This window comes from Coturnix japonica, chromosome 4 (genome assembly GCF_054131305.1).
Source record: "Coturnix japonica strain WE chromosome 4, WE-NBRP24, whole genome shotgun sequence".
In the NCBI taxonomy this organism is placed as follows: Eukaryota; Metazoa; Chordata; class Aves; order Galliformes; family Phasianidae; genus Coturnix; species Coturnix japonica.
The window spans coordinates 23,304,238-23,323,657 of NC_140666.1; the positions used below are offsets into that span (position 1 = coordinate 23,304,238).

The 19,420-nt window shown below is 40.9% G+C and overlaps 1 protein-coding gene across 5 annotated transcripts in view; it reads right to left on the minus strand.

Moving 5' to 3' along the window:
* GRIA3 (glutamate ionotropic receptor AMPA type subunit 3) overlaps positions 1-19,420 on the minus strand; it is a 280,633-nt gene that overhangs the window by 33,562 nt on the left and 227,651 nt on the right. For all 5 annotated transcript variants that reach the window (XR_001554693.3, XM_015860743.3, XM_015860740.3 and 2 more), the window contains 5 exons: positions 17,877-18,044; positions 15,757-15,861; positions 14,261-14,368; positions 12,866-13,072; positions 3,275-3,651 (listed from right to left, as the gene is read on the minus strand). Coding sequence is in view for 4 of the 5 variants with exons in the window: in XM_015860743.3 (XP_015716229.1) it covers positions 3,275-3,651; positions 12,866-13,072; positions 14,261-14,368; positions 15,757-15,861; positions 17,877-18,044 (965 nt within the window). In the remaining variant the exon portion in view is untranslated. The remainder of the gene's footprint in view (positions 1-3,274; positions 3,652-12,865; positions 13,073-14,260; positions 14,369-15,756; positions 15,862-17,876; positions 18,045-19,420) is intronic.

Consider the following 19,420-nt stretch of genomic DNA (forward strand, 5'->3'; position numbering starts at 1 on the left):
TCTGGTACCCTGTACACTAGCAGCTCAGTGCTCTGCTCACCAGCCCAGCAAACACTCTGCCTTCCCTGCTGGCCCCACTTGGCCAGAAAGCACCCGCCTGAGACACAACACAGTAAATACCAGCATCTAAAGCTCTGCCTTGAGATGCTCTGTTCTCTCATCATAGGAACTGGCAGGGGGAGTTTCAGAAGCACCTGGTCACTCAGCTCTCACTGCTGTTCCAAAACTCCCACTAAGTCATTCCCATGGTCTTTAATAGGAGTCTCTTGAGCCTTCTGTTACAAAAATAGGGATCTAGAAATATACCCTCTTAAATGACCAACTTCTTGCGATAATTTTTAATGAAACCCCCCTGTCTTTTCCTAACAGCAGTTAATTAATCTAGCCTCTTTGTTCTGTGTGAATAAAGAGCAAAATGAAAATATATGGTCTCATACAGATTTCAAAGATAATTTTGCTCTGAACAGTGTTACAAATTCGACTGTTTTCTCTTGGTTCCATTTGCTGTACACATTTTACATTAAAGCAAATTTAATAATCTGCTTTTGAGCCATCAAAAGTGAATTTTCAATACTTTAGCTCACTAAGCAGAAAACACAGCAGCCTTTGATAGCAGAACAAAACCACTGGAACAAATGCTGGTTCCATCGCAGGATGAGCTAACCACTATCTTTTGGCTGCCTTCTGACTCAGCTGAGATGACTCCTATTAAATACAGAGAGGAGAGTACAGGGATATATCCTCTGGAATATCCACACAGCATACTCACCGAGGACAGATCTAACTAGTCATTAGATGTCACAGCTGTTCCACACAAAGGCAGCTGAAAGAGCCTTTATCAGCAAGTACAAAAGTGATCTCTCCAGACTGCTTGTCGGCATCTCTCTACAAGTGCTGTATGCTCTTGAATAAGAAATTTATTCAGACAAAACTCACAATGGAAGAATGAAGCCCCTTTTAATGGCAATAAAATACTATGAAACATTCATATAGTCAATGTACTGTGAATGGCATAACCTTACAAAGATCCGGATTCAGAATGGAATACTTGGGAATAGTTTCTTTGATGGAGAAGAAATTTGACATTAAGTAAACCTAAATCAACATATCAGTCAAAGGAATGGTGTTTCTGGAACTGAAACCAAGGTATTCAATCTTTTTTTTTTTTTCTTTTTTTTCTTTTTCTTTTTTCTTTCTTTCCCAGTGACAGTGCACATAATTGCCTGGAATCCGTTATCATGAAAGATAACAAAATAGCCAGACAATGTCTTCTAATGAGGACCATGTACTGGTACTGAGTTAAGAGCTTCTGATGGACAGATAAAATAAACGGGTTTACTGCTAACTCTTTTCCTGGTAGGTATTTCCAAGGCATTTATCATGTTAGTATTGAAAAAAAATGGAGTATGTTCCACTTGTTATATAAAGTAAATGGCCGAACATGTCAAAGAGTCACATGAGAGCTTAACAAAAATCCTATGGACTTCAATTTGCTGTCAATAAACAGACCTAGCGGAAACAGTGCATTGCCTGCAGCTTTCCATGTGATGTCCCAGTGCTTATTTCCCGGTCTTTTATATTGGGCACACACATGGTCAACAGCAATTTAAATGCTAGCACTACTCATCACCTTTAACTGCAGAAAGAAAGTCAAGGTTTCATTATAGAGTTTAGGGTTAAAGCAGAAACACAGTGTATAAACACAAGGAGAAGGCTGACAGCTACAGCAAGGCAGCACACTGAAACACTGGGAACTGTGAACAGCAGAGCAGGGTTCTGTCCAGGCAAAAAAGCCACGTGCGTGCCTTATGTAGGATATATACACATCTGCCAACTACAAATGGCATCTAACTGCTGCTTCAAAGCTTTTGAAACACATGAATGACTTGCATCAAATACTGAGAGGCACGTGCCAGTGTCTCTGAAAATCCTGGATTTTGCTGCAATCAGGAGATCTAAATGTGCAATAACCATGACCTTAAAGAATCATCTAACCAAAAATCTCAGTCCTCTCCCTGAAACTTCCTTCTATCTGTCACTTGTGGCAGGGAGACCATTCAAGAAGTCTTCCACTAATTAGCTCAGGAAAGCCTGGTAACTTTTGAGCACAGATGTGGAAATTACCAATGTGCATTTCGAAGACAAGCACTCAGTCAAAATACCCGTCTCTCTTGATTTGCCTAGCAACTTTCATATCCTGCTTATCCTGTTATCCTGCACCCTGTTTGTACTACATGGATGTCTTAGTAATTAAAATAGCTATAAACTGGATTTAAAATTATTTTCATACAAAACAGAATCAATGTTCCATCACTATGAAACTACACGTAGGTAATCCGACTGCTTATCAAAGGCATGTCACCAAAGTATTTTAGCAGAGTACGTGTAGAAGCATAACACATATACTATTCAGAAGACAGCTGGGGCTTGCATTGTTCTATTAGAGAGACCTTTGCTATTCTCTGGTGGCTTTCAAAGTGCTTTTTTGAAAAAGAAATACAATTACACAATAGTTAGCAGCACTCTGTTAAACCGGAACTAATATCAAACATACTTTACCAAAGCCTTATTCAGAAAGACTGTCTTCATGAATAAAAAGTATGGAAACTGGCAATGCTTATTGGACTATATTGACTATGAGCGCAGGGACGATGGATTAGACCAGATTTAATGACGACACACACAGGACAGAATGCAATAGCTGACAGACAGGTGCACATGCAGATCTGAACGTATGAAACACGGTTGTAAGCAAATAAGTAATAAATGAAAGGATGGGTCAAGAAGAACAAAACTAGAGAAATAAGGTGCAAAAGAAAGCAAAAACAGCAAAAAAATCCAGCAGAAGCCATGGCAGTGGAGGTGTTTTAAAGTGCTGTTGCATGTGACTTTTTAGAAAATAAATTATTCTTATTTTGCAAAGCATAATATGTTTTATGCATCAAGGAGATGACCGTAAAATGAGATATGCAGCAAAAACACGGTAGCCCTCCAAGCATTGCTGAAAACAGAAAACCCTATGCATTTTACAGCCTTAACATGGTGTATATAAGTTTGGCAGAAATGCATAAACAGCAATATAAGGCAATGCCACTCACACTGGAGGTGACTGCTAGCGAACATAGTGGCTCGATGATGATGCTTAGCATTGAACGAAATGTCAAAACAAATGATTTAGAATTAAAACTAAATTTGAAAATGGAACATATATGCACCATGGCATCAGAAAATGACCATAAAATGCAAAAAGGTGATGGAGTGATATGAAACAAACCTTGGAGAAATATCGCATCCTTGCTGCATAAAGGCACCCAGGGAAAACCAAAGGCTGTTAAATATTCCAAACTCATTGGGAGGATCAGGAGGATTCTGAGGGTCACGTGGTTCTTCACTGCCGTCTTCCAAGTGCCATTCATAAGGGCTGAATCTGCTGACTAGGAAAAGAACTACGCTGACGCCAATGTAAGCAAAGACTATACACATCCAAATTTCATAAGCCAAAGGATCCAGGAAAGAGAATACGCCCGGTTTAGATTTCTGAGGCTTCTTGATCATGATGGAGATTCCCAGGCTCATAAAAGGTTTGGAAAAGTCTATGACTTCTTCTCGCACCAGTGTTATGGTGAGGGGGGCAACAGCTATATCTGCTCTCTGAAAAGGGAAAACAAGGCCAAGTTAGCTACAAAACAGTTGCAAGACAATCACAATCTAGAAGTTCAGGTTAATGAATCAGACAATGAATTACAATACTGAGTAGGAAACATTTTCTTTTCAACTTATTTGGCAATCACCGAATTTCATTAAGGAATATGTAATATTGACAGAAAATTATTAACAAGAAAAATTAGAATAAAATCTGCACAAGGGTCTCAAGAGAGAAAGAGATAGATACCAATGTGTATTTATGTTTCTGTTCATTTAAAATGGATGAATAAACTCTATTTCAAGTGGACAATGAAACTGCAATTGAAGTTGTACTTTTCAGGATAACGTACAGTGTCTATATTTCACATATAAAATGGAATTTTTAGTCCAGTGAATTCATGAACAGTGTTTAACATATTAAAACATACATAAATCATAGGAAAAAAAAACCACAACCAAAAATAAACCATTATGTTAAGGATTTCAAATTTGTGTGGATTGTTTGATGGCTTTTTAATCTTTTTATTTAGGAAAAAGTTGTTTGATATTAATACATTTTTAATTCCAAGAAAAGGAGTTAAAAATAGTTCTTGGGTCATTGTGAGAGCCTGTCCTTTTTCTTCTTGCACCTAAAGTAAGTAATTAGTCATGGAATTTCAGCTGGATTTGGGCACTATAATTTATATATTCCTCTGAAGCTCCACTACAATAAAGGATAGATGATGGAAGGATAGTGGGATGATAGGAACCAGGCAGTCTGTCCCTTCTGTGGTCAGTAAGAGCAGTAATACAGATCTCTGTATGTGAATCTCTGAGAAGTAAATAGCCTAGATTATCTGGGGAAAAAGCAAAGTGGTATTTTTCTATATTATCTATGTCATTCTGTTACACAGAATCTCAACTCTACAGATCTGCAATATAGACCTTGTTCTGAGGATGAATCATACGGAAGCACAATCTCATCCCATTGCATTGTCATTCACCTGGGCAATTTGCAATGAGATAATGTCTGGAACCAACACCCTTTCATTTCAATCCTTATGTTTTTCCCCAGTTCCAAGGGAAGGTAAAAATGTAAAGTGAAAATAAATCAATCACTAAAAATTACTTTGTTACTTGATTAAAAATAGTATTCCATAATGGAATTGCAATATACGTATAATTGTGTCTGTATTTCTGTACCAGATTCAAGTCACGCTGTTTAGACAACCTAGTCTTGATTCAGCAAAGTACTCAAGCAGGTGTCAGAAACTGCAATGGAGGAGACTAGAATGATTAAAAAAAAAAAAAAAAAAAAGGAAGAAAAAAGAAAAGAAAAAAAGAAAAAAAAAAAAAAGGAAAAATTCTGCATTTTAAGATGTTTTACTGCAAGAGTCCACATACATTATTCGTAATCTTCTGGCTAATTTTTAACAGTCTCTAATTATTTATGATGTTGATTCTCCTAAATAAGGCCTTTCACTGACAATTAAGAATTTCACAAGGAAAAAGTGATTCTTAGGGGAAGCTTAACTTACCAGTTACTAAATCACTGGGTAGCTTTTTAAAACAGACTTTTGTTTCCAACTACTGAGTGTGTGTGTCCTTCTGACAGAAAAATAAATCCTAATTAAGTAGAAGTTTGAATACAAGTTAGTAGTAAATGTTAATAAGAAGTGATTAAAATCTCTGCCATAAAATAATTTAATACAGCTTTATGTAAACCTGATGTCAATATACTTGACTTTCACCAGGATCTGATTTCCTGATTTACTAAGTTGTTAAGTTTTATTGTTCTGTTTAGGTTTCTTTGTGGTGGCAGGTTTTAATTTAATTTAATTTAATTTAATTTGAAGTTTAATAAGCAGAAATGGTGAAGCCTTTCATAAAGGCAATCTCTGCTTCTCTGCCAGCAGGTGCCTCAACCCTGGTTCCCAAGGCACCCATGGGTGCTGCACAGCAGAGGCCAATGGCAGCACTGCTGGGCTTGCCTGCATTCCACATGAGCACACACACAGTCTCCAGGCTTCTTCCTCTAGTCCCTCAGGAAGGCCTCCTAACCGTCTGCACCTGCATGTGCAGCTATGAGGGATGTGTACAGACTCATGGCTTGGAATAATCAAATAAGCCACATCCACACATATGAGGAAGCCATTTGGAAACCATGGCCCATGGTGTACTTTGCTATAGCCCTCCTCAGCTCCTTTAGACATTCATGCGTACCAGGACATTGCCCTTCCCCTTGAGTGACTGCTTTCCTTGAGGAGAAAACCCTCACCCAATCTGTGGTTGCCTGCTGCAAAAATCTACGTTATCATGGCATGCATCTAGAAACTAGAAGTGCCAGTTGCTTTTGGATGCTGGGTGTTTGCAGATGAATGAGTTAATAACTGAAGTAATAGAGAGACCCGAGGGAACAAGGGTATAGTGTAGGGAAGGGACTGGATGATTCTGCAGCTTGCTTGCTGATGAATTCTCCCCAAACACATATTTGTCTTCTAGCTACTGCTTACTGAACTGCTGTTAAGCATTAAATGTCTGCGGTCGGTGTAAGATACACACAGAACATCCATTTTAAATGCAGTCACTGTCCACTGCTGGCTAGAAGACTAGGCACTTTGACCATGGCTACTGTATTTCAAGTTGAACTAATGAGGTAATTACAAATTAATCCTTATTAGAGTAAGCTAAGTGAATGAGGACCTCTGCAGAACCCCTAGCAATGATTGCTTGAGAAATGAAGCTGGGGTGGGAGGCAGCAGCCCCACCTCCCGTGCCAGGCCATCAGCTGTGGGACAGCTTGTCAGGCAGGAGAGCCATAGGTGCCATTATTCGCTGTAGCATTTTCCTGGAATCAGAGAAATTTAATTCTCCCAAAGTAATACATTAATTGCCAAAGGAGACACGGTGGAGTTCTTCCTAAGTGCTGATGCAGCGTGCAATAAAGTCTGCATCTCCTTCATGAGCATCTGGGTTCATGCTGGATGCTCCTGTGGGGTCTGTGGGATTATGGAGCTGATGCTCTGTTTAGCACTGACAAATCAGTTTTTAAACACCTGATTGCTACCATGTCCTCATTTGTATCACAAAGCATTCATTTCTTTGTAAATGATTTTAAATTACACTAATATTAGCAGAAATATAAACACCTATTTTTCTAATACACTTCAGTCTTCCTGCTTTCCCACCATTTTAGGTAGGCATTCAACATATTGGGAACACCAACAAATAAACATCCTCTGGTCTTCAATGAATAGAACAGCAATTGTTTTCATCAAAGGGAGCCAGCATGGGTTCAGACATAAGATCTCCGGGAACAAGTATGGCAATGAAAGCAGCCCAGCAACAGTGCAGCACCTGAGCCTCGTTCCCAACTATTAGTTACACCAGAGAAGTTGAAATAAGAGCACTCACTTCCTATTTATCTAGATATATAATATTAGAAATGGAGAGATTGTGAAGAGCTCTAAGCGCCCCCACAGATCATTAATAACAGCAGCACGGTTGTGAATCTCTCTTCTTATTATGGCTGCAGATAAGCAGAACCCATAAAAATTGAACTAGATTAAAAATAACACAACAGAACGGCAAACATGCCCTTCCCTGTGTGGAGCTGGAGGGGGGGCAGTTAAGAACCTCAACAACTGAGCTTTGCTAATCACTCATGACTAATGGCGTTTCAAACATCATCCTCACTGCATTTAAGCTGGGAGAGAAATGTCATGGATTCCTCTGAGGCTTGTTCTGTCTCTGCCTACCAGTGTGGGAGGACGGATTTAGGGAGGACATGTAGCACGGAGCGCTGCCCACTCTGCTCAAAGCTGACCCCAGGGGGCTGCATATCTCAAGGCTCTTAAGGGGAGGGAGAAAAATACTAAATGGAAAAATCCCTCCGTGCAGAGAAAGAGAAGTGATAAGATGTTCCACCTCTGTAATCCAAAAGGTGGGGTGAAAATCTGCTTAAAGCCCTAAAGATGAGTTTCTCTATCTTCAAAGACAAGCACTAGACGTAGGAAGAGATAGGAGGCAGGCTCCTGCTGGTACATGTTACTGGTTGCTCATGCCTGTAGAATGGAAGAATTCCTTCACTAGTGTGATGCTTTCCAAGAAACTTGGTGCTGGCTGCACACACCAAAACTGAGGAACACTGTGCCTGGTGCTCACTGCCCAATTTCCATTGAGAGCCAAACCCCCATGCACTCCAGAGGTGCTAAATGCTTCTGAGATGAGATGTGCTGGGAAGACGGCTGACTGTGCAGCATAAGACTGTCAGTGCAGGATGTCGGACAGAGCAACACCTCACCTGTGGTTCCTGATAGCTACCTTGTCAGTGGACCCGGATCTCAGGGTGTGCTGGGAGGCCAGGCCAAGAGGGCACTGTGTTTCTAACACACTTGCTCAAACTCATTTAGAAACAACATCTGAGATCAGTGCAGCAACACGCTGCATTGAAGCTGCACTGTACATTAGCCAAGCCATGAAAAAAATTCATTTTACGGTGTTAAAACGGCAGTTGGCCTTGCCTGCTGTAGTTTGTCAACATTAAGTGCATTCCTTGTCCAAAACAGGCCTAATTTGGATGCACAGTGTTCCTCCTGAAGTACTACGGTTGTCTTCTGCAAACAGAGGAGTGGAGGCAGGTCTGCTTTCAGCCTGTGCCTCTCGCCTGGTGTGGTGCAGCTGGAGCTGAGAGCCATGCTGTGTGGTCCTTACCCTGGTGAAACCAGCAAGGATGCTATGAAGAGTGTCATCAGCCTTCCCCCAGCTGCTACACCCAAGGTCTTCCATGGCAGTCATGGTCTTGCTGCTGCTGTGAGAGGCAGAGTGCTCATGCTGTGGGCCCAGCTGGGCAGGGACAGGAGCGGGCAGCCTCACTTTGACAGCTGCGGAGGCATTGCTGCTGGGCACTGCCCCAGCTTTACATCCCAGCTTCGTTCTTTGGTGCTGTTTTACATATTGAAAGGTTCTTACAAAGACTTTCTGTCACCTGAGGGGAGCTTTAAGGGCTGTAAGGTCTGTCCGCTCTTTCCACTCCCAGAGCATTTGTAGCTACAATTAAAAGACGTGTTCAGCCTACTCTCAATTAGCCTCAGCGATGTGAAAGCACCAGGCCCGGGGAGGGAGCCTTCCCTGGTGGCACAGTGAAAGCAGAACAGCAGCGTTCTTTGAGAGGGGAAGGAATCAAAGCCTGCAGAGAGGAGAGCAGTGCCAGGGGCTGGCGGCAGGCAGGCGCAGAGCCCCCCGCACAAAGCCCTGCTCCTGGAGGGGCGGCTGCGGTGGTGCTGGCAGAGGGCAGCTCGTTAGCACTGACTAGGAAGGGCAGCACCTGCCTTGTTGGTTGGATTTAAAGAGTGGCTCACTCACAAATGCAGAAAGGTTTAGCTGCTGTGACTACCTGGAAGGCAGGTGTCTGTCTGAACAGGCTATGGAGCTGGGGTGAGCTGCACCAGGATGTGCTGGGACGGGGTGGTAATTCGTCTAGGGAGATGAGAATAATTCACATCTTAACATGTAATTTAGCTCTCTTAATATACATGTACCATAGATCTTAATGGGGAATACAGCTCATGTGTAAGGTAAGTTTTAGGTTTGCACAGGAGTGGGATAAAGTGGTCCCATTTTAGGTCTGCCTAAAATGACATTTTTGGATTTATAAAAAATTGACCAGTTTTCATCCCCAAAGTCAAATTTTTATAGAACTATCATTATTATCAACTTCAAGTAATTGCTAATAAATCAAAAGCCCCACTGCTATGTCATCTCTGTCAGGACCTCTGGGCTCTGGGTATGAAGCAAAGCCATTTGGGGACACCTGCTTGGCCAGCACTCCCTGCATCTGGGGCTGCCACCTCGATGCTGCCAAGAACAAGTCTTGCACTGCAGCCAGATTTTCACACAGCCTGGTGCAAAGCAACACCAAAAGGTCCAAGCAGGGCCAGCTGAGGTCAACCTGGCTGACAGCACAGGAGGCCTTTGTGCCCTCCAGCCAGCCCTGAAGTACTATGGGGGACAGGGGAGGGATGAAATGTCTGGGAAGCATTTTGGTGTGTTTGTCCCAGGTGATGTGTTGCTCCAGGGATGCCCTAGTTACTCCCATTGGTGCTGAGCTCAGGATGGCCCTGCACTCTCGTCAGCACTGCGCTGGTCACCTGAGCCTGCAGTGCTGGACTGCCACATTCTTACTCTCCTTCCCCACATCCTTCCTACTCAGACCTCTCCTGTACAGGCTCTGCAGGCTGTGAGGACCTGGCTGCACCTTCCCAGCTGCATGCTGCATCCCACAGGAAGCAGGTGTAACGGCAATAAAGAACTGGCACAAACTAAACATTAATTACAGTTAATTAGGGTTTTGGCATTAAAGCTTCAAGCCATTCTCTTCCTATGGCTGTGCTAAGAGCACTTTAAGAAAAGGGTTGCATGCATAAGTCTATGCAAAGTAAGAGCACAGTTTAAAAAAATACTTGGTAAGACTTCCCAGCAGCGTGGGCAGCAGCAGCATGCTTGTTGGGCCAGGAATGTTCTGTGTTTGACAGATGAAACACTTGAGACAAATGCAATCTAAAAGATTGTTTTCTGCCACAGCTCAGTTCAGCTGCTGGGTAACTGGTACCAAAACCAATCAGGCCCCTTTGATTCCCCCATGTCTATCTTCTATACATGCTAACAAAGGCATTTAAAATCTAATCTCCTTCATGTCTTCCCAAAATGGAATCTGGAAGAGTCAAATATGACAGTCATTTTGCAGACAAGGCTCACAAGGGCATTAGGGGAAGTGTACAGTTTTAGATCCCTAATAGAGTTTTAAGCCCTGGAGAGATAAAGGGAAGTCAGCACGTAAATGAGATAGTTGCTCCTAATAATTAGCACTTCTAGAGTACTCTTCCTCCTCAAAGGGCTTTTTGCACATCCTTGTGAGTTCTGTACACAGCCCTCTCTCAACAGCTGGAGGAAAGGGCCAAGGGTATCTCATGATGTTGGCAAACAGAATTGGGAAAGTGCCTGAGGGGCTCTGAGGTCTGTACTCAGAGGCCAGGGGCTGCTCCCCTGCTAGGAGAAAGCCAGGTGGATTTCTGCACAGCTCTCCAGCTTGGCTGCTCAGCTCAGCAGGATGGGAGCTTGCTCAGCAGCGCGGAGCCATCAACATTAACCTAGGTCAGCAGTCAAACCTCAAGGGATGCACCTGACCTTTGAATAATTGAGTATTGCCTTTAAGAGGCTTCAGTAACTGAGCTCACAGTGTGCAAGGAGGAGCTGCTGGGGGTCAGGGAGGGAAACAATCCTCAAATTTTCCTTAATGAGGAAGCATGGGTGAAAAGTGTGTCAGAACTGAATAGAACAGACCTTTTTGTGTGGAAAATCACCACCATGGGCAGATTTGAGGTTGTTTTAAAGTACAGTCAACAGTGCCCATGAGACTGTGCTTCACAGGTGTGGGCAGGTGAGAGGCGTGGTTGGGCCAGAGGACTCAGTCTGATGCTCAGGAGGCAAGCTATGAGTGAGGCTCATCCCAGGGAGCTAGAGAAGAGGCTGCAGTAGGGAGCCTGCTTATCCAAGCTAAGGCTGGGTTCAGGTGGCCGTTCATACAGATGGATCTTGCACTGCTCAGCAGCTGCACAGGCTAATCCTACTTGGCTCCCATCCCAGAAGCAGTGGCCCATATTGCACCTTTCTTCCTCTGGCATAGATGGTCCTTTTGCCCTGGCTGTTAGAAGTAATTTTAGATTCTCTTTGTCATGTCTTTAGTGTATGATATGATTTTTCTTTTAAGTGAATAAACTGTTTCATTGCTTGTCACTTGCAAATATATCAAGAGGACCCAATTACGGCTAATACTCTTGATATTTCTTGAACCACACACTGGGAAACTGAGGGTTTAGGTTTTCATTGCAATGCAATTATGCTTGAAACTAAACTAAGCCTTTCCTTCAGATGTTCTTAATATACCTGTAGTCTCCAAGAAAGGAAATACTGTTTTCCCAAATCTCAGAACTGAGGTACTGATGTTCAAAGATTTGGATAATGTCAAACTTCAATGCAAAAGGAAAGCAAAGATACAACCCCAGGATCCAGAGCCCTGTTTACATTCATCAATAAATTTCCCTCCCTCCCATTAATACCACACCAAAAATAATTGTCATTCACATAAAATATTTGAAGTCAGATAGGCTACGAAGTATAGAATAAAGGATTAGGACTCCAGAGGAGAAAAAAATCTGGAAACCTAGCAACTACTTTTAAAAAAGACCGATTCATTTGAAAAGAGTTATCACACCACACATTTTGCAAGAGATGATATGATGTTATCGTAGGGGAATTTTGAGGTGACTTTTAGAAACTACACTCATCAAGGGAACAAAAGGATGTAATGGAAACATTCACTTCTGAGGGGCTATTTTTAATACAGATATTTTTAATAAAGGAAAGCTCGTTAAAAATAAACTGTAAAGAGGATTTGGGTGGAATCACAAATCATCTCATTAGCATTTGGGGGAAAAAAAAAAAAAGCAAAGATGAAATATCAGCTTGTAAAAAGTCTTTTCTGCAAAGCCAACTTTCTCCCCCTTCCATCTGGCTTATTGTATCAGCATTCCAAAATTCGCATTTTCAAAGAGGTTTCTAAAATGGCAATTCCAGACTGTTTTTCTTCTTACTAAAGAAAGCAATATACACCCAATATAGAAATATAAAGAAGAATATAATGAATTAGATTTTTTTTTGCGCGTGTCTGACACGATTTTTAAAGAGAAAAAATTGTGGGTGGTTTCAGGTCTGTATTGCCTTTTATGCTAAAAAGCAAGCATGGTGCTGAGTCTTTTGTCTCTGGTCAAACAAAAACCGACCTCAGTCATCTAACAAGGCTCAGCATCGTAAGATCACACCTTTAATATTTGGGGCTGCGCCCATCCCTTATAGGACTGATCGAGAAAAAGAAGATGTGGCAAGAACAAGAGCAGCGAGTGAATGGCAAACTGGAAAATCTGCTGTAGATAAGGAACATGAAATTTTCCCAATGCAAATTTTAACGTTTGGTGGAATCTGATTTAGAGAACAGTGACAAAAACGTGACACTTTCTTTTAATGACATGATTAGAAAGCTAGGCTATAAAAATGGCATTACAAAGAAATATTTAGAATTTTAAAAGCGGTATTCAAACAGATTATCTTTATTTTGCAGTTTATTAACTTCGAGCATAACTTTTCATAATAAAGAACATGAAAATGAAGGTTAAGAAAAACTTACCCCATAGACCAGTTCACCCACCATGCCATTCCATATCTTAGTCTCAGGGTCCCTAGCTCCATATTTCCCATCTCCAACAATTGACAGTTTGTATTTTATTCCAACATGTTTTGCTATTTCAGAAGCTAAGTCTACACAATATCCTTCATATCTCTCATTCCCTTCTAGTTGTTCATGGTTTTTCTTATACATTACATATGGTGATTCCTTTGAAACAAAAGTAAAGATCAAAAGTCTATGAATGTAAAACACAGCTTTAAAACACACAAAATGAGAGTTGTTACGATCCTTATAATAATGGCAAGTATTTACAATATTTCCTACTTTGGTACAGAAATTAGGCAGGCAGACTTTCACACTTTAAAAATCCTTGGCACGATCCTACAGTCAAACATACTATAGATTTTAATCCTAGTATGGACCCATTGAAGACAACAGGACTATTCCACTTTAACAAAGTTGCACCATTGTCCACAGGATTAGGCCTCATTTTTAGGTTAGTAGACAGTCAAATAGCATCACTGTAGTAATAATTCAGTTTTTAGTGTTTATAGAACATACCCAACACTTGTAGCAGCAAAATTATTTGCTAAGTCCCCCATGGCCTAGAATGGGGCTCAGGTGGGGATATTTTCAAAGCAGCCTAAGGGAAGCTAGGCTAAAATCCTCAGCAGCATTCCCTCTCCCCCACACACTAAATTCCCTTAGCCTTCTTGGAAAATTCTGGCTGAAATGCTGATTCTATCTTGCTAACTTCATAGGAGTATAAAACACAATGCTTCAGGAAAGAGCATAAAATTGGATCATGCTTTGTAGAATCGTAACAGACATAAAAGTTACAAACAATACTACACAGAACACATTTGCTAGAAGCAATGGGACTGACACAGGTATTGCTGTTTATGAAACACATGAAGAGCATAACTCCTTTGGAATTTCATGCGTATACATAGCTTTAATCCCAGTGCTAGAGCATTTCCAGTTCTCTATAGGCTTCATTGTACCACCCTTCCTCAGTCCACAGGGGTTGAGTTTACAGAAGCCGTACCTGAGTGAGGGGTACAAGATTTGACCCTACAGCAGGAAGGCCAGATCCTGCCAGCAGTCACATACACGCATAACTTCACTTATGAGAGGCATTTGATGGCATTCAAGTGTCTGAGAAGCAGGAAAGCACAATATTGAGCTCAGTGGGATTCCTGTGAGTAAACTCAAGGATATTCATAGAAGCTTGCAGTGTCAAGCCCTCAGCAAATCTTTGGCAGATACTGAACTTTTCAGTCACTTGAAGTAACACAGTATTCAACACCAGACTCCTGACAAGGTGTTTAACACATCTCAGGAGCCGTGCATCTTATTTCCTAAACACAAACACGCTAAGAACATTAAACTTACCAGGATGGTAGTGACTACTATAGTTCTGTTCTCCACAGATGAAGTGTCATTAGAAGGCAGCTGATCTAATGTTGGCACAAATCTTTCATATTCATTCCAATATCCAGCCTATAGAAAGGGATATTTTTAACTTTACTACATATATTTACAAGGACTTTGGTGCATGTACTGGTAACAAGAACTGTCAAACAGCATGGTTTTGTAACATACAGTCAGGATCGCATTAGCTTTAATAGATACAAGCCAAATCAAAGTGAAAATACCTACTACATTCTCAGTGTCTAAATTCACATTGTTACGGTACCTGTGGAATAAACTCCTCTGTATCCCCAGCATAAGAACGTGTTAAAGACATGAAAACACACTGCAAAGCACTTTGAGTCAAATTATTCCATTTTGAATTTTTTATCAGCATTCTGCTGCAGTTCAGGCAGTGAGGACAGCACCTGCAGACGTGCCTGAGCAAGCTTCAGAGCAGACACACAGACACTGTTAACAAAGCAGGCACAGCAGTATAATCTTCAATGCGGATTACAAAACTCTCTTTGAGTAAGAGGTGACTGCTTGTCAGCTGGCTTGAGCTGACCTTCATGGTGCCAGGGTTTGTTGCTATGCTATTACTACACTAGTTTTTATATTTTTGCACAGCATGGCAGTAACACATCTGTGCTGTAAACCTAGCTGAGTGGTTGGGTCGTGTCCAGAGGTATTTTGTTATCAAGCAGGTGCAGAAGAGTTTACAGAGTCGCACTGGTGACTAAACACGTTAGATACCTAAAATCTCTGGAAACAGGGGGATGATGTATCTTATCTACTCAGACTCATCACTCAACACCCCTGAGAACCAGCCCACCTAATTATTTTTGAAAATTTGCCCTACATTGCTTTTATAAAAGGCAGTCACACCACCCAGCATCTATACTTTATTTAGGAGACAAGAGAACAAGCAGTGAAAATCCTCATTACCCAAATTATTTTCTGTTAATTTCAGGAGGTTTTTAAAGTGCACTCATTCCAGTTTCACTATTGCTCTGAGGACTCTTATGGAGAAGGGAAAGATGGAGAGGAATTTAGGAGGTTGGGCTGAGCACAGGGACATGACAGCAGGCAGTATGCTCAGCACAAAAGCTCAAGGTGGCTTCTAATAGAAGAAGTGGGGTTTGAACTTGAAATGGAAACCAATGAAGATATTAAATAGGATGAGTGATATGTTTCAGAAACAGAATAGAACAAAGTTCCTGGGATAGGGAAGACAGCAAGAAGGCAGGAATTCCTGTGGGTCTTGTTTTTGCAGTGGCTGTGCAGCATTACTGAGTTTCATTAGTTTGCTGGAATATCATGATATGAAGATATGAAATCTGATATATTATGATATCATATATATTATATATATTGCATTATATACATATATAGTATAAGAGATATATTAAGATATATTATGAAGATATTATTATATTATAAAGATATGAAATCTGAATGTATATCTTGAAACTGACCTTTCTTGATCCAGAAGCTTTCATTTCATACACATCAATTGTGTAATTTGTTCTCCGCCCATAAGTATCAAATTGGATATTCCCTGTCATTCCTTGAACTTGCACCTTAAGGCAAAAAATAGAAAAAAAGTTAATAATAGATTTACTCTATGTTTTCCTCTGCTACATTTTGCAGGAACTCACTAGCTGTAGCACAGTTTTTATCTGTATAAGAGACCTGTAGCAATTCTGACACAGACAGTGGTATTCTTCATAATAAAAAAGCCCCAGTTTTCTCAGTTTCAGCCATACATATCCTTTGTTAGTTCGTACTCTGCTGGTGACTCACCACTGCAGAGTGAGTTGCATTTAAGTGTAAGTGAGTGAAATTAGCCCCGCATGCATGTTAAATATAAGAAAGACTGATTTTGTCATGCTTAGTCACACTAGGTTCACTGATGTAGAAGGGAGTATCAGCCAGCTACCTGCAAAAATTCAATGGCATTAAAGCCCTCACAATATGGCACGGAGTGATTTGTGATATGGACCAGAATTTCATGTCATTGCTCATTCTGGGAAGTGCTTTATTTTAAGATCATTCCCAGCATAGGAGAAAGGAATGAATGTATTTGAATGAACGCAGACAATTGTCTCTACTGCTTATGGGGCTTTGGTCTCAATCTGGATGGATGGGTGTATAGACAGTAAGTCATTATCATTACGTACTCACATGAATCACTTTAAAGGGAAATATGAAGTAATTTGTTTCAAAGAAAAAAAAATCTTTCTCATTTCCCTGTATGAAAGTGTGAGGTATTTCCATTTATCACTTATTGACACTGGCACGCTCTAATCTCAGGCAGAAGGGGTAACAGTCTGTAACTACAGTAGGGGTAAATTAGCTTTCATCTTCAGCAGAATGCATTAGAAGTCACAGAAATCTGTGGTGGAAAGCTTGTCAAAGGGAAACTGTGAAACCACAGTCCCTGAAGTTGTTCAGAGCTGGTTGCTGAACTGTTCATTATGCTTTAGAAATGGTACAGTTAGACTTCTTATGATGGAAAGGGAAGAGCGACATAAAAAAGTTAAAATTCCTTTGGCCTCAAATTATCCAGTGAGCCAAATTGAGAACGATACATGAATAGTGTGGTTTTTTTTTGTTATTTAGTGGATTCAAAACCCTTTTAGTAGCTCAAGTTTTCACGGGTCTGGAAGAATATGTAAACTTTTCCCGTCTCCAGAAAGCTAGAGATGTGCACGAGGCTTTGAAATCCAAATGTATCCCAAAGAGGTTTTATCAGTTGTGGACTGAGCATTTGTAGAGTAGTTGACATATAATTTGCAACCAGATGTGAGCTGTTGTGCCTGCTTTTGGCACTTGCTTGAAGCTGTCTGACTACCCTAGCATAGGGTACGTCTCAGCAGAGCTTGTTAGGTCTGGTTCATCCTAAGCTGTATTGAGATGTGAGCCCTGTGCGTCTGACACCTTTTGACTTCAAATTTAATTTGTTTCTATCTTTGGTGGGAAAACTCAGCACTTCTCAAAGCCTGGCTGCAGAGAGGCAGGAAGACTCACCAGGACTCAGAATGTGTCTGGTAGCAGCGTGCAGAGGCAATCGCAAATTGACTATTTATAACTGCCCAGATCTACTCAGGTAAACTGTCGATTATCTGATGCCTTAGATTTAGAAATACAGACATGCAGAGCTTTCAAGGCTGTAGGGAAGCAGTAGGGTAATGCCTGTTTCCCTTTTGCCAGCAGGACAACTGTAGTGTGACACTGCATCTTTTTCTGGCATAAGAATACTTCTAGGAGGACGTGAAAAAATATAGTTGAGTTGCTGTTATGGAGCAGATAGGAGGAACTGCTTTTTTCCTGACCAGAGGAGGAGACTGAGAAATGGAGTGGGATCCAACAGGCAGTGCTACTGTGGGATGATCTTGGACAGCGGTTGCAGATGACATGAACCTCACTTACAACCTACTGGAAGTTTGACATCTACTACATCTTTTGTTTTGTCCTGAGAAGCAGATGCTGTTCTCTTGAGTGCAGAAATTGTATATGGAGTAGTTCTGCCCCAGTAGAGTTGCTGCTGTTATGAAATATACACATCCAATAGCTGCAGTATGTATGCCCTTACCATTTTCAGCGCTCTTTCTATATCAATTCCTTGGCTCCATGGTACTGCAGGGTTGGCCAGGCAGTCTCCAGCACTACCTCTCCTGGAGACATCCACACGTTGCCTTCGGAGGTAACGGAAAGCCTCTGCTATGACTAGGACTGCATCGTGGGTCAGGGCAGATGTATACTAAAATTGATACAAATAAAACATGATGACAGACTGCAATCTTAGAATCACCCTAGGTTTATCATCAGGTCTTGTCCTTCTATCTTTAATATACTCTTATAAGAATCATGCTCACAAATCCTTTTGCTTGCTCTGTCTCTCTTGCCACAGATTTTTTTTTTTTTTTAAACAATTTATTTCAAGTGACAAAATAAATAATAACAATAAATAATACAAATAAATTAAATAATAAGGATTAAAACAATAGAACAAGTTTATATTTGCATAAAGTATAAGTTTAACTGGAAGCTTGTTCATCTAAATGATGTCACTACAAAAATTGGCAGTTCCATGCTGGCCCCTGCTGCTACTGATAGCAAGAGCTGATATTTTTTTCTTTCTTGAAGTAATTTTTTTTCTTCACAACAAGATTGCCAGGATGGTTTTGAATTGAAGTTTACATAAATCATTTCTGTTTGGACCGCAGTCGTGATTAGGTAGCATCTGTGGCCAGGAATAGATCAGTTAACATTTTTAGTAGACAGCTATACAAGCTAGCAATCATAAAACACACGTAAGGCATTACATCTCCTTGGTAATTGCCCATCTGCCTTCTCTCACACCACTGTAAATCTGAGGAAGGTGATAAGCTTTGTGTAGCAACAAGTCCTCAACAAAACCCTGGGAGCCCTTAATGAATTGTTCATGCTGCTGTCAACTTCATCCATTGCTTGATGCATGTATCTGATGACATCTCCCTGCGCTATAAATTTAGTATCACCTACAAAAAAATCACTTTAAAAAAAAAAAAGAATTCTGTCACATTCCCGTGCTTGTCTGAAAGTTCTTCCCTCCAAGAATGGAAGGAAGGTTCTATACATTACATTGCTGGTTTTCATTGTCAGTCTGCACACCTGTAATTTAGGGGTCTTTGCAATTTAGGTGAGACTATTTCAACATGTGCACACTGGGAGCAATTGAATGTGCTCAGTCTAAAACAGATTTCAAACCCCTTGTAACTAAGTGACCCTTCCTATTTCCACTATGTTGTATGTCCCGTAGGGCAGAATAGCATGATTGGTCGTCTGTATTTCTTAGAAATGTGCATCATCTTAATGCAAGCTTGATAAAAAGCCTTATGAAGTCTGCACAGAACAAGGCATTCCTGCATGTGCAGATCAATATGAGTATATTTGATAAAAGGAGTGCAAAGGTAGCATTGTGAAGGTTATACAGCAGCCTCTCTTATTGAGTTTTAAATGACAGCAGATTATAAATGTTCATTTGGCGTGTGTGGTGTTCCTGCTCTGACTGTGCCAGGGTACAGGCATTTTTTGATCCCGCCCACTTTTACCTCTTCCTGTAATCTTGCAATGCTCACTCTCTCCTCTTAACTG